Source organism: Telopea speciosissima, chromosome 8 (assembly GCF_018873765.1).
Source record: "Telopea speciosissima isolate NSW1024214 ecotype Mountain lineage chromosome 8, Tspe_v1, whole genome shotgun sequence".
In the NCBI taxonomy this organism is placed as follows: Eukaryota; Viridiplantae; Streptophyta; class Magnoliopsida; order Proteales; family Proteaceae; genus Telopea; species Telopea speciosissima.
In genome coordinates this window covers 18,293,346-18,307,213 of record NC_057923.1, presented here as the reverse complement: position 1 = coordinate 18,307,213, position 13,868 = coordinate 18,293,346, and the positions used below count along the sequence as shown (strand labels likewise).

The following is a 13,868-nucleotide window of genomic DNA, read 5'->3' as shown; positions in this document are numbered from 1 at the left end:
TTGGAGTTTTCAAGAAGGTAAAGTCTTCAAGAGGTGGAGTCTTCTAGTAAATGGAGGAGTTGAATCTTCAACAATGTCGGAACTTCCAAGAAAATGGAAGTGATTTTGGTGGTTGAAGATATTATGCTTGGTGGAGTCTTCCAAGAATCTCTTTGGAAGAAGTGTGAGTGGGCTTTCTCTAAAGAGAAAGTAAGTCAAATCTTCTCCAACAAGTTAAAGGAGAGAGAATTTGTGGGTTTTCTTTAAGGAGAGAGAAAATGCCAAGTATAATAAAGTGAAGAGATAGAAGTGTAGAGACACCAAGGGAAAAAAATGTGACGTGAGAAAGAGGAGGTGAGTGTCCAAGTGAGAAGAGGGAAGAGAGAAAGGGTGTACAAGGGACTTGGGTTTGGGTATCAAATTTCAAGGGTTGTACTATTGTTTATCTTCTCTTGTTCTTAGTGGAAGATCGATCACTCTGTGGATGTAGGCGGCATTGTTGAACCACGTAAATCTCTTGTCTCTTGTGTGATTGTTTTCTTTTTCTTTTCTTTTGTTTGTTCTTGTTGATCTTGCACATATCAGTTTCATGCGTCGCTCACATTGCAAAGAGAAGGTTGTTTTCACAACCCCAACAGTAATGAGGTTAAGAGGAAATAGAGGAAATGAAAGAAAAGAATAGGCTCCGTTTGTTTCAGTTTAAATAAAATTTTACTTGAAAATTTTCACTTAAAAAGAAATCAGATGTAAACTTTTGACTGTTGGAAAGTCTTGCAATTTTTTTTTATGGAAACAAACATTAGAAAACTTTTCAACATGTAAAATTTTACATTTATGAAGAAAAATTTGCGATTAAAATTTTACGCCAAAACAAACAAAGCCATAGTAAAAGATGAGTGGAATAATAAAATAGGGAGAAAGAACCTGGGTGTGTACAGTGCGCTGTCCCTGTGCCCAAACACAGGAGAAAGCGAAATGACTTTCGTGCCCCGATGGAAAGGTGAAAATTTCCAGGGGCACGGCAGTCATTTTGCTTGCCCCTGTGTCTGGACGCAGGGGCAGTGCATCGCACTTGCCCAGGTAGCATTCTCTTTTCCAATAAAATAATAATATAATCTATATTCCCACCTTTCCCATAAAATCATGTTGTCTATTACTTTACCCAACCCCATGCAAACAAACACTTCGATTTTCAAAATTTATAGAAAACCTATTCCACCACCACAATTTTTTCTATTGAATAAACCGGACATTAAGGAGTGAACAACTAAGATTCCCTTGGGAAAAAGAAAAAAAAATCTAAAATCCCCTCATTCTCACATGGTGAGGTCATGTGCCTGCCAACTCATACTTCAAAGCCATTCATATCATTCATCAGTCATTACCTCTTTCTCTAGTGCTCAGTTTCAACTTTTCAACTTCTGTTAAGACTCCCAGCAGATCCATCTGTGCAAGAGATCCTCCTCGACTTCCTCTTTCTTCTTCTCCTCCTCTTTTTGAAGGTCATCAACATCAGATACAAGAAATGAAAAGCATTTGTTATAGAAACCAGACTTCCCTTAGCCATGTATATATGAATAGCCCCATAAAACATCCTCTACCCATAGAGCCTCAGTAGCCTGGCGATCAAATTTGTAAAAAGAATTGCAATTTGACTAATCTCAAGTGCTTGGCTTTAGTTTAGTGTTTGTAACTTCACTTTCACCATTATTCATAAATATTGGAGAGAACAGAAGTGCTCAACACTAAAGTCTGTGGTTCACCTCTACATCAGTCTAGATACCTTATGTTCATTGGTTTCTATTAGAATAGAGCATAGTCCTTCATGATCTGTTCGGTAAAGAGCCGATACTTTGATGGCTTGTATGGGTAAAAAGGCCCCTGCGTTCGATGGTGTTTTTGTTCATACAAGAGTACTGAAAATCTTCAGAGTCTATCCAGGATCATATGCATCCTTCTGCACTGGTGTCAGCAGGATTTTCCCATCAACACTAGGTTCGCGGCGTTCACCCCACTTCGTTGTCCTACTGTATCTCTTTTGCCCCTTTGATATGCGGTGGCAGTGAGAGATTGAAGAATCCGGAAGAAGAATTATCAATTATCTCATTGAAATGCTCAAAGGATTGTAGCCTATCATTTGTGTGTTTTAACTGCTTTCCAAAGAAAATGCAGTGGATGTTACCAAAAATCCTTACAAGAACACATTCCATCCCTAAAATGGTGAAATCGAATTCGGTCTCTGACAATTATTTCCCTGCTGACAATTTTTGATATTAGTTTAGTGGCAGAATGACAATCTTTACATACTCTCAGGTTTTTGATGACTCTTAAAGTCATTCCTGGGGCTGTGCTAATGAGCCCAAATGCAATGGCAAGCTTCTCACTGTGAACATTTAGAGCATTCTCTTTCTCTTCCTCGCAGATATCATGCAACACGGAGTCTGTCTCTGGTACATAGCCTGCAAGCTTCAATTGCATTGCCAGTTCATCCAACTTCTCATATATCTCCTTTGAGCGAGGGTGAGACCTATCTCCAATCATAAACTCGTGAATTGAACTCTCAACCTCAATAGAACTCGACCCTGGAGTTTTCTGGACCCTCTTTCCTTTCATCTTCTTCCGCACTTCTTCAACATCATCCCAAAGACCTCTTGCTGCATAAATATTAGACAGAAGGACGTAATTGCCTGCATTCCATGGCTCCAACTCAAGGAGGCAAACCACTGCATGTTCCGCAAGCTCCAAATTCCCATGAGTTCGACACGCACCAAGTAAGGCACCCCAGATACCAGCATCTGGCGGGATGGGCATATTTTTTATCAGTTCATGAGCCTCAATTAAACAACCTCCACGACCAAGGAGATCAACCATGCAGCCATAGTGCTCAACCTGTTGAAAGGAAAGAATAATTGGAAGGTAATTAGCACTAATTTACCTGAAAATATATAGATAGATGATCGAATAAGATTCATACTGCCAACAAATTAGGATAAGGTATTCACAGTATTATGAATCAACCACCTCAAACTTGCTAAAAGTAACAAATAACATACAATTGAGTTGACCAGACATGTCTAACTGTAACTAGAATTTTCAAGATTCAGAGTAGCTCGAACTAATGCCAGGGACGTACTACTCTTGGAAAGCTTAGATATTTCATGAGCTTATAAATCTGAAATACTTCACCAAGGAATCAACCAAGTTGAAAGAAAGGGACAGAGAAAAAAGGTGGGCAAGTAAAAAAAAGTAGTAAACAAGCTTGAACATGGGCCTTCCGAGAGCCCATGTATAGGTTTGAGTTTTTAAGTGTTGGTGGCAAACGGAAATTCTTATAGACGTAAGTTCCCCTTTTATTCTTAGGTAATATACAGGGACTTTGACAAAAACCAAATACATTTAATCCATTTACTGAATCAGCAGAAGGAAAAGCCAAATAAAGAATGTTCCATGTACTCAATATCTAAGAGTTTCGTTTGAGAGCACAGGAAAGCAAGGCATGATCTTAGTGCAATAATATCAAAGAGCAACCATAACAATAAGAGTTGCAAAAATGAAAAAAGAACCTTAGGTGTGATCCCATGCTTTTCCACCATATGTTTGAAATACTGCCGCCCTTCTTTAATTAATCCGGCATGCTTACAAGCAGATAATATGGCGATATAAGTAATGTCATTAGGTTCTACACCTGTCCTGTCCATATCCTCAAACAGCAAAACTGCATCCTCACCACATCCATGCATAGCCAAGCCAGCAATCATTGAGTTCCAAGAAACCACAGTCCTTTCTACCATTGCATCGAACACCTTACGAGCATCTTGCAAGCTCCCTCCTTTTGAGTACATATCTATCAAGCAATTACTCAAGTACACATCCAACTTGATATTATTCCTCTCAATATATCGGTGCACCCACTTGCCAATCTCAATTGCACCTGCCTGTGCACAAGCAGACATAACGCTGAGAAGCGTTACTTCATTCGGTGGGATCCATTCCGACTGCATCCTCCTAAAAAGCCTCAATGCCTCCAAAGCTTGCCCATTATGTGCACAACCCGAAACCACTGTGTTCCAGCTAACCACATTCCTCTCTGGCATCCTATCAAAAAGCTCCCTACCCCTCTCCACATCTTCTCTCCGGAAACACCCCGCAATCATGCTATTCCAAGTAACAATATCTCTCACAGTCATTCTTTCGAACAAAAAGAATGCACTCTCAAGACAGCCATATTTTGAATACATATCAATCAATGAGTTCCGAATGTAAGGATCAAATTCAAACCCAGTCCTAATAATCTCACCATGGATAGCAGGGCCGATTGGCGGGGTCGGGGAAAGGAGAGAACAAGCCTTAAGAACGAAGGGGAAAGTAAAATTATCCGGTGGGATTCGGGCTTTTTTCATCTGGGTATATGTACTGAGGGTTTCAAATGGGAGTTTTTTCTGGGAGAGTGTTCTGATGAAAGCATTCCATAGACCGACAGTAGGGTTAGCGATGTGGTGGAAGGTAAGGCAGGCATGGTTGACTGAAGAGGTGGAGGAGCAGAGGTTCACGAGTCTGGTGGCTATGAAGTTGTTTTGATGAAGTCCGAGGGTGAAGATTCGAGCATGAATTTGCAGGATGTGAGTGAAGCTGGTGGAGGCGGATAAAAGAGAGAAAATATCTTCTTCTAAGGCTCTATACTTTGAGTTGACAAATGGAGAATGGGAAAGGGGAGGCATCAATAAGGAAGAGACGAAGAAGTGGCGAATAACCGTTGGGACAGAAAAGAATTTTGAAAAGCCGTTGGTTCGTTGATGGGTGTTTTAAACGACCAGGAGGAGGGGTAGTCAGCGGATTAATTATGAGACCAGAGGAATCCTTAGTTCCACGCGCTACGTTATTCTATCTTGTACTTTGAAAACGTATATTGTACAGTTAGGGTTTTAGTAATCCGTATCGAATATGGATCGGTTTGTATCAGTCCTGATCAGACAGATTTACCCCTGTATTTTTCAAAAAATCAGTTTTTTTTTAAAACATTTTTACCCTTGTTCCATGTCATTCTAGAATGGGTTGCATTCTAGAAGGCGATTTTTTTTTTCATTCTGCATTCTCAGTCTCCGGTCTAAACACAAGACTTTGGACTTAAGCTTCTACTCCTAAACTCTTGAATCCACCCCATGCTTGACCAAAACAAGAAGCAATATTTTAAAGATAAAACCAACAACTGCCTAGCTCAGTTGGTGAGCCGTGGTGCGCTTTATGCCCATACTCACCAGGAGGTCTCGAGTTTGAATCTCCTGACTGGTACCTTATCCCCTCCCCGGTTCGATCCCCCCCCCCCTCTATACAAAATATATATATAAAGCTCCCAATTCCACAAAAAAAAAATATTTTAAAGATAAATTCATCAACTTAGATCTAGCGGTAAAGGAATAATCAGATCTGAAATTCCAATCTAATCACACAACACAGCCGAGCATAGAGAGCCATATTCAATCCTTTGAGTCGATTTAAGCAAAAGAACCAAATCCCAGATTCTTAGGTCGATTGGTTCAGAACTGCGAGGGGCTAAAACTTTTGGGACAAGTACCGCAAAGATCAGGGAATAGCAAATAAAAGAGAGAAAACAGAAGAAGATCAGATCGTCATGAACAGATACCCTGGTTGCCCATCAACCGAAGGGAAGGATTTGCCCATCAAATCCATCGAGCAAGAAGCCCTTCTCTGGTCCACCAAAACTATAAAACTATTTCTCAAGAAGTTGATATTTTTCGGAGTCTATGTCTGAGGCCCCTATTCAAAACTACAACAACTGGTTGTTGTGTTGTTCTGTTTAGAGTTACTTATAATGGAATTGCTTTGTTTGTTGCTTGCATGAAAGGTGTCAGATGAAATGCTTTAGTACGAATGTACCACCTGGTGCCTAATGGTGTGCATTAGCATGATGCACTCACTGTCTCACCAGCATCAAATTGGCTTTGGCATATGATTTGGCAAATTACAGATACATTGCAATTCTCATTTTCTCAGCATTCCCATTCTATGTGAAGAATGCATTCTCCATCTTGAGAATGAGAATGCATACCAAACACAGCCTCAGTCTCTCTACTTATTGATTTCTAGTTCATAATAAGGTTTTGTTTCAGGGAGATATTTGGGTTCACTTTAATCAACTTTATTTCAACATTGAGGATGTTTTTGTGCATGTGTTTTTACGCTTTAAAAATTCAGAATGTTCCTAGGGATTCGAATGGGAAATACCTTGATGTCTTGATAGAACAAGTTTAGGATCTGTATTTTTTAAATTGCATCATATTCAACAATAGCTATCTTACATATTAACATTGGCATCACAATATAAGCCCCTAATTTAGGAGGTTGTTTCTCTCAGTCCAACCTTCTCAATAAGTATTCAACCTGAACTTCCTTGGTCAAAGGCATGATCCACTCTCCATACAGATCGGCAACTAAGCTAGGGTTGATTTTGCATACTGGATCATCTCCAGGCATCTCTCCATTGACACTCACCTCCTGCCCGTATGTCCTGGCTTTCATCTCAACTCTCTTCTTGATTGCAGCTTCAACAGTCTCATAGGTTAGCAAAGCCATCAATTGATCTCTGTCCTGCAAAACCAAATAGCATCACCAGAATGAGTAGAGTATTAAAACCCATTTTCATCATAGTGCATTGAAGAATTTTCAAAAAAATAACAAAGATGAGATGCATAACACCTAGGAAAGAAAACATACTTGAGCTTTAATGGCAGCTTTATATACAACAGGGGAAGCTAGAAACTTTGCCTCTGCTACAAATTTGCCATAATGAATTCGCTTTGAGAGTGCCTACAACCACGATTAGAAGATAATCAATTCTGAGGTGAAGAGTGAACTTAATCGTTACAAAACACAACTATAGGAAGTTGAACTAGTTCTAACACAAATTAGAAGTTCCACCAGAAAAGATAACCAGCTCTGAGGTGAAGAGTTATGAACTAAAATCATTACAAAACACAACGATAGGAAGTTGAACTTGCGCTACCGCTAATTAGAAGTTCCACCAGTTTGTGTCATTGGGAAGATTAACAATGTTATGAATATTTAATCGATTTTGACAGTCTGAACCTAAATAACATGATGGATCTATTAAGATCACCCAAAAATATATATTTTTTTAAATGGCACTGAATATTAATCTATGGGAATATAAATTAAAAGCTGACGGTGCTCTGCAGAGGTTCTATCCACTTCACTGGAAACTTTTTATTTTGTTGCCTCCAATATTCTTCTGAATCATATCTTATTCTTTCAGAAGAAACACCAACTTTAACTGAAGAATCTCCCCCCAGGAAGTCTGGGAGATGGACTGGATATTTCCAGAAATGATCCTTGCTTCATTAGTTCATGTGAAACCTTTGGTCATGTCTCCAATGGTTTCTAACCTAATGTGCCTAATAATCGGTCTTACTCTCCTGAAGGTTTCTCCAATAAAATTGAAAGAGATCAATAGGTTGCTTGTTTCACGTTACCCTGTGGGATAGTGCTAGGTTGAGCAATGGAAGACTTCCCATATGTGGAAAGAGTCAGGATAGGCCTCTCCCATGACTTCTTGATAAAAAAGTTTCTCTTTCTACAGTTGCAATCACTTCAAGAGAAATTTTTTCTTGTTTCCATTAAAAAAAATAAAAATAGGACAAATGAAAAGAACAAAGCAAAAATGATAGAATGTTTACCTGCAGACAAATTGTGTCGCAAACAGCCGTTGATCCACAATTACCATCATCACCTTTTTTAACCAATCTTGGAAGAAGATCACTGAAATACATCTCCCAGATCTTCTTGTTTATATTGATAGAATCGGCAATGGGATGCAAAACCTGATTGGGAAATGAAAATCTCACATCCAATCAGAAACATCTAGCTAAGACAACAAAACAGAACTGATGTTTGATACTAATTTGGTCTCCAATTAGTATAGAAAATAACAATTTTGGTAAGAAAAGAATGATTCATTTATCTTTACATCAAGCCTACAAACTAGAGATTTGATAAGGATTCAAACTAATCTCAAGTCAGATTGAACAGACAAAGGACTAGGGGTCTCACTAGACTTGGTTAGTTTTCCGGAGTGACACTGTAAGGTTTTCCAATCGATCTAAGCTATCATCTATCTAAGTCAATTCTGAATCCGTTCCTAGAAAATCACACTTGGGTCATCCTTGAATTAAATCCAGATGTGGTCGTAGGCTACATCAGTTGCAAAACAAAACCCAGTAAATAAAGAATGACTTCTTGTTTTCTTTTTTCTTATTTCCAGTTAAATCACAACAGCAGTCAGAATATTTGGGAAGAAGACGAAAGGCCCAAGTCAATTCCAAGTGACACAAAAAGAAGAACTTTAATGACTGAAACTTGAAGAATCAACAAAGAAGTCAATAGATTGGGTTTGGTTTGGCCAGCAACCAAGTTTCAAGTTTAACACCAGAACCTAAATTATTACCTGTGGATATTGCAGAGGTGGCAACATTGGCTCCGGTAAGTCTTCCGGAAAGAAAGGATGCTCGTCTGGGCTCTTGTATCTGCCAACCTAAATTGCATATGGAAAACAAATAAAAAATCTGAAATCAGCATCAATTTCTTTTTATTTCTTTCATTTGTTTTATGGAAGGTTAAGTTTACCTGTGCATGAAGCCTTTCAGTTTCCCCAACCATGTACTCCACCAATGAACCTTTGAACCCATCAATGGAAAATATATTCTGATCATAAGTATCAGCATTGTAACAATACTGAGCCCTCTCCAACAGGCTAAATATTATGCTATCTTCTTGTAGGATCAGAGAATGTCTTATAGTATCCAGGGTTAAGCTTTTGCTCTCATCAACTCTTTTCTTACTCTCCAATCTATATACAAAGAAAGCATAATATCAGAATGAGGTGAAATAAGCCTTCTAAGTCGATGATACTGGTTTTAACCTTTTGATGTATAGACAGACACATGTATACGCGCGTACTTATTTAAAACCATGTACAGCTAGCATTCAAAATAAGGAAGTACATAAATGTTTGTTGGTTGATATCTTTGTTCTGCACTTAAGCCTTTTAAATACCGGGTAGACAGTAACTATTGCAACCTACTTATTTACTTTTGGGTAAAGCTTCAACTGTCAACCAAAAAGGAAAAGCTTCTATTTCAACTTTAAGGTCAGTTAGACAATATGGTAATCTTTGTTTTACTTTATCTAATCTTTGATTTCTGTATTAGTACAGGGCATGGAGATTCATTTACAGGTTCAGTCGGTATGCATGATCATGCTGAAGCATGTAAGCAGACAATGGATATGCTTCAAAGCATTATAATTTATCACTTCACTAGATTTCAGATACGAGTTATTAGTGATGTCCCCATGTGTATATAAGCCATCTTTCACATATACAGAAATATATTTCTAGGCCACCAATTCATTCTCTTCTTTATAATGGGCCGGATAAGTTTATAATCCTAGAACTAGGTTGCAAAGCTAGCCTCGTCCAATTGAGTTATGGATTTGACCACTGTTAAACCAATCGACTAGCTCGTCACAAGCAATATGCAGGGCTCCCACTGACTAGTTCGTGACTGTTATTTATACTTTCCTCTTGTGACTAAATTATTATCATCCGATCTGTGCGGCCCTTATCATACAATTTCCACAATTTAAAGGAAAAAAAAAAAGCACATAGATACCAAATCAGAAGAAAGCAGCAAACGAGAATACAAAGAAGGCAAATTATTCACAACAATAGAACAGGGGGATTTCAATTTCAAGTTTTCAACTAACTCAACTAGTACTACTACTACCAAACCACTTAAAGTTTGAAAATTATTCGAAATTCATCATCACAAGCTTAACATTTCAACAAACAGATTGAAACACTAAAAAAGAATCGCAAAACAAAAAAGCAAGCATTTGCTGAACAACGATGACGAAACCAAAACAAAATAGTCACATATGAGGAAAAAAAGGGGCATTATTTTCCTTTTTCGATACCTGGCAGCAGAAACCGCAGAAGCTTGGACAGATGTAATACATTTTCTTGGTGACCATGATCGGGCACATCTGAAGTTGGAATCCAGCCAATTCCGGGTGACGAAAAGGGAGTTGGGCGATGAATATTTGACAGAACGAGGAGTAGAAACGGCAGGACTTACTGAATTTAAGAGCTTCGACTCCATTTTTTTTATGTTTGAGAGAGCAGATCGGAAGCAGAGACGAGAAACGTAGTACAACGGAGGAACGAACTACAGAGAAGGAAGGAGAAAGGAGAAAGCAAGAAAGAAATCAAAACACATAATTAGGAGAAAGGTGGAAAACAGAGTAGATGCCAAGCGAACAAAAGTCACCTACCCTTTTGTTCACCTACTCACATGAGCCGTCAGCTTTGTTGGTGACTTGTGAGTGGAGAGTTGGGAAGTAGGTCAGGAGCTGTGAGCGTGTGGGTAAGTGGGTGTATAAGTCTAAAAATCCTACTGCAGGGTGTACGATACACATCTTGCGTTACAGTAGAGACCATGTGTGGCATGTGGCTAAAGCTGTACCGCAGGTTGTGAACGGCGCACCCTGTGGCACAGAGGATCCGAAGTTTGTATATAATCTTTCTCTTTTTTCTTTTACAAATTAATTGGTTTAACCCTAATATCTATTAGGGGTAATTATTTTAAGGGTTTTAAACAAATGCTCCCTTGAAAATACCCATTTGTCCAAATGCCTCCCTACAATTTTTCTAATTGCAAATGCCTCTTAATTTCAAAATATTATAACACTTTGATTCAATCCATTAATTTGGGGTCTTAGACATTAGTTTTAGGGAATCTAATGACCAAAATGCTCTTCTAATAAAAACCCACCAAAATTAAAGAACAAAGTGATCAAATTGTCCTCATCTTTCCCAAATTAATTAGAGAGATCAGATTACATATTCATGTAAAAGAAAGGAGAAGCATAAATGTGCTATTTGGGTTGCCCACCTCTGCCATGAAGATCTTTGAAGAACTGATGCAAATCTAGAAAGAATAAGAGATGCATTTGATGGTGATATTTCTGGAAAATCTTTCTGGACTTCATTTGTTGAAGAAGTTGTCCTAGAATATATGTTTCTGATAGAATAATTAGCATTTCCAGAGGCCACTTCTTGCAGAGACTCTGTTCAAAGAGAGGGAAGACAAAAGCTTTCTAGTGGATTCAAACTCATGGGGCATTCAAAAACTCCTCTACAGTAACTAAAAGAAGAAGCAGTGGAAGTGGAAGTTTAGGTCTATTGTTTCCTGTATTCTTTAACAATGTGAAATTTCCATGTTGGGAGCAGGCCTTCATCAAATAACAGTTCATTTGAAACTAAACTTTTAGGGTTATGCCTGGGTCAAAAATTAAAATCTGATATAATGTACTCTGTGTTGAGGCACAAAATCTTTGATTAATGCAGATTATTATACTTGCTACCAGATACACTACCAAAGTATCCAAAAAGTGGTTCGAATGGGTTCATAGGATGACAAAATTTTGACGCCCATTTTGGTCCTACTTTATCACCTGAGACAGATGGGGTTATTTCATTCTCAAGTTCTCTTTCAGAATAGAAGAAAATCTTACTCTGTAACTGAGATTCAGAAAGAGGGGGGGGGGGGGAATGAGGTACTCAAAGGAATTGCCAAGATTGCAAAAGACGAAGCATAATCGATCAAATAAAAAGGAAAAACCTAAATTGTAGAATCAGGGTTCATCTACCTTAGAACACGAGTCTGCAAAAGCTCTCTGAGAACAAAACCAGCAGCACGAGAAGAAGGTATGACCGTAGGATTTTTGGGTTCATCTTCTCCAAATCGTTTAGGGAAACCCTAAACGATTTGGGGAAGATGAGGGCAATTTGATCATTTTATTAGTGGGTTTTTATCAGAAGGGCATTTTGGTCATTAGATTCCTTAAAAATAACGATTTTTTTTTTGTGGTAAATACCTTAAAAATAACGTCTAAACATCCCAAATTACAGATTAGACCAAAATGCTACAATGTTTTGAAATTAAAGAACATTTGCAATTAGAAAAATTATAAAGGAAATTTAGACAAATAAGCATTTTCATGGGGGGCATTTGTTAAAAACCCTTATTTTAATATTTTTTAATTTTTTTGGTGGAACCTTATTTTAAACTACGAGATTAAAAAAAGGAATTACATAACATATAGATTTACAAGATAAAGATTTTTTTTTTTTTGGATTATCCTACTTAAGGGCCCGCAGACCAACTACAAGCTAAAGGGAAGGCTAAGACAAGCCCACAATCTACAACTAGGGGGGAGGGGGAGGGGGAGAAAGGTGCCTTTTATTTGGCACAATATGCAATCCAGGAGAATCGATCCATTTACAAGATAAAGTGAGTGTAAAACAGAGTCCAACTTATTTATTTTGTTATTAATTTTCTTATCTCGAGCATATCTAGGTAATTTCCTCAATCCACAACTCCCCGTTACAAGACATTAATTACGACCTAAATTTGGTATGTACGTAGATATTACTAGTTAAATTTGAATTCAATAAGACTTGGGCAATGGTTACCAGTCAAATTTGAACACAATCATTTGACAATGGTGGTATAAATTTTAGGAAATTTACACGTATCTCTTCGGAGGTATCAAGTAATTATAAAATCATTTGCCAGTTTTGAATAAATACTCATGCCTCGTACTTTTTAAAAAATTTAACAACTGCACCCATGCCGTTAACCCGAGACTAAAAACGTTAGAAATAATTAACTGTTCTATTGACCAATTTACCCTTGCTGATAGGATATTCCTTTACTTTACTTGTCGAGCAAGAACAAATTAAGACTAAAAATCCCAACCAGTTGAAATACTCTGTACATCTTTAGTTTCTAGAATCCAAGGTTGTTCACCCATATCACTGTCCAGATTCTAGAATCTCCATATCTATAATTTGCCTAAATTTACCTTAGGATTAATAAAGAAAGAAAGTCCAAAAATATATTATAGAAAACGAGGGGAAAAGGGAAAGCGAAATGGATGTACTCACCTTTGGTGTGATAGTGACCATCATTGTTCTTTTCTTTGCTGCAATTTGTTTCATAACCATTGAAGGCATTTGCAAACGCAATCCTTCTTCTTCTTCTTCTGTTTAAGATTCCCCTGATTAAACCCTTTAAGCCCTTTTGTCTCTTTCTTCTCTTAATTAATCGGGTTTTTGTTTCTGAGAAGCTTTTGAAGATGTGGGTCTCGTGGGATCAGAGTCATGCAGTGCTACTTTTGGTTTTGCTTTTTGGATTGAGTGTCCACTTAGGGCAAGGAGGAGATTCTACGTCTTGTCCTTTTATCAGTCCTAAGCTTCACCATCATAATCACTGCAACCATGGCCATCATGGTCTGAAACATCATCATCATATGAGTCTGTCCAAGAACAGGCTTCCTGTGGAGCTGGCAGAGGAAGAGGATCTCAAATTATAAGGGCTTGGCTAGCACCATGACCACCACGATCGTGACGATGATCACTTTACATGATCATCTTGATTCACAACTCTTGAGCCTCAATAGGTACTTTGACTTGTTTTAGATTGAATTCTTGGTGGAAAGTTGAGTTGCAGGTATCTCATCTGGAAATGATCTTGTGCAGGAGATGTATTCTTACGCTGAGGAGATGAATTGAGTTTTTTTTCAAATCCTAAAAGGTCGAATGCTCATTCTATCCTATCAGCAAGGGTAAATTGGTCAATAGTATTTAATTCTAACGTTTTTAGTCCAAATTTAAAGGCATGGGTGCATTTGTTAACTTTTAAAAAAAATAGGAGATATGAGTAATTATCCAAAACTGATAAATGTTTTTATAATTACGTGATACCTTAGGGGAGGTAAGTGTAAATTTCCCT

General features: G+C 38.0%; 2 protein-coding genes across 2 annotated transcripts; both read right to left on the bottom strand.

Annotated features, from left to right (window-relative positions):
- Positions 1–1,926: 1,926 nt before the first annotated feature.
- On the bottom strand, positions 1,927–4,763 carry LOC122671089 (pentatricopeptide repeat-containing protein At3g62890-like). Its single transcript, XM_043868185.1, has 2 exons — positions 3,543–4,763; positions 1,927–2,868 (listed from the first exon to the last, which is right to left on the bottom strand). Exons 1-2 carry the CDS (start codon positions 4,695–4,697, stop codon positions 2,158–2,160), a joined length of 1,866 nt encoding a protein of 621 aa, XP_043724120.1. The 5' UTR covers positions 4,698–4,763; the 3' UTR covers positions 1,927–2,157.
- Positions 4,764–6,162: 1,399 nt separating this feature from the next.
- On the bottom strand, positions 6,163–10,277 carry LOC122671090 (chorismate mutase 1, chloroplastic). The gene is made up of 6 exons (XM_043868186.1): positions 9,988–10,277; positions 8,638–8,860; positions 8,459–8,545; positions 7,692–7,835; positions 6,712–6,804; positions 6,163–6,585 (listed from the first exon to the last, which is right to left on the bottom strand). The coding sequence occupies exons 1-6, from the start codon at positions 10,170–10,172 to the stop codon at positions 6,349–6,351; spliced, it is 969 nt and encodes a 322-aa protein (XP_043724121.1). The 5' UTR covers positions 10,173–10,277; the 3' UTR covers positions 6,163–6,348.
- Positions 10,278–13,868: the final 3,591 nt, after the last annotated feature.

Excerpts from the sequence above, each read along its gene's own strand:
- LOC122671090 (XM_043868186.1), bottom strand. The coding sequence starts at position 10,172 with ATGGAGTCGAAGCTCTTAAATTCAGTAAGTCCTGCCGTTTCTACTCCT. Across the intron at positions 7,836-8,458 it reads CACCTCTGCAATATCCACAG|GTTTTGCATCCCATTGCCGA; the intron begins GTAATAATTTAG and ends TTTCCCAATCAG. Across the intron at positions 6,586-6,711 it reads AAGCTGCCATTAAAGCTCAA|GACAGAGATCAATTGATGGC; the intron begins GTATGTTTTCTT and ends TTGGTTTTGCAG.
- LOC122671089 (XM_043868185.1), bottom strand. The coding sequence starts at position 4,697 with ATGCCTCCCCTTTCCCATTCTCCATTTGTCAACTCAAAGTATAGAGCC. Across the intron at positions 2,869-3,542 it reads AGCATGGGATCACACCTAAG|GTTGAGCACTATGGCTGCAT; the intron begins GTTCTTTTTTCA and ends TCCTTTCAACAG.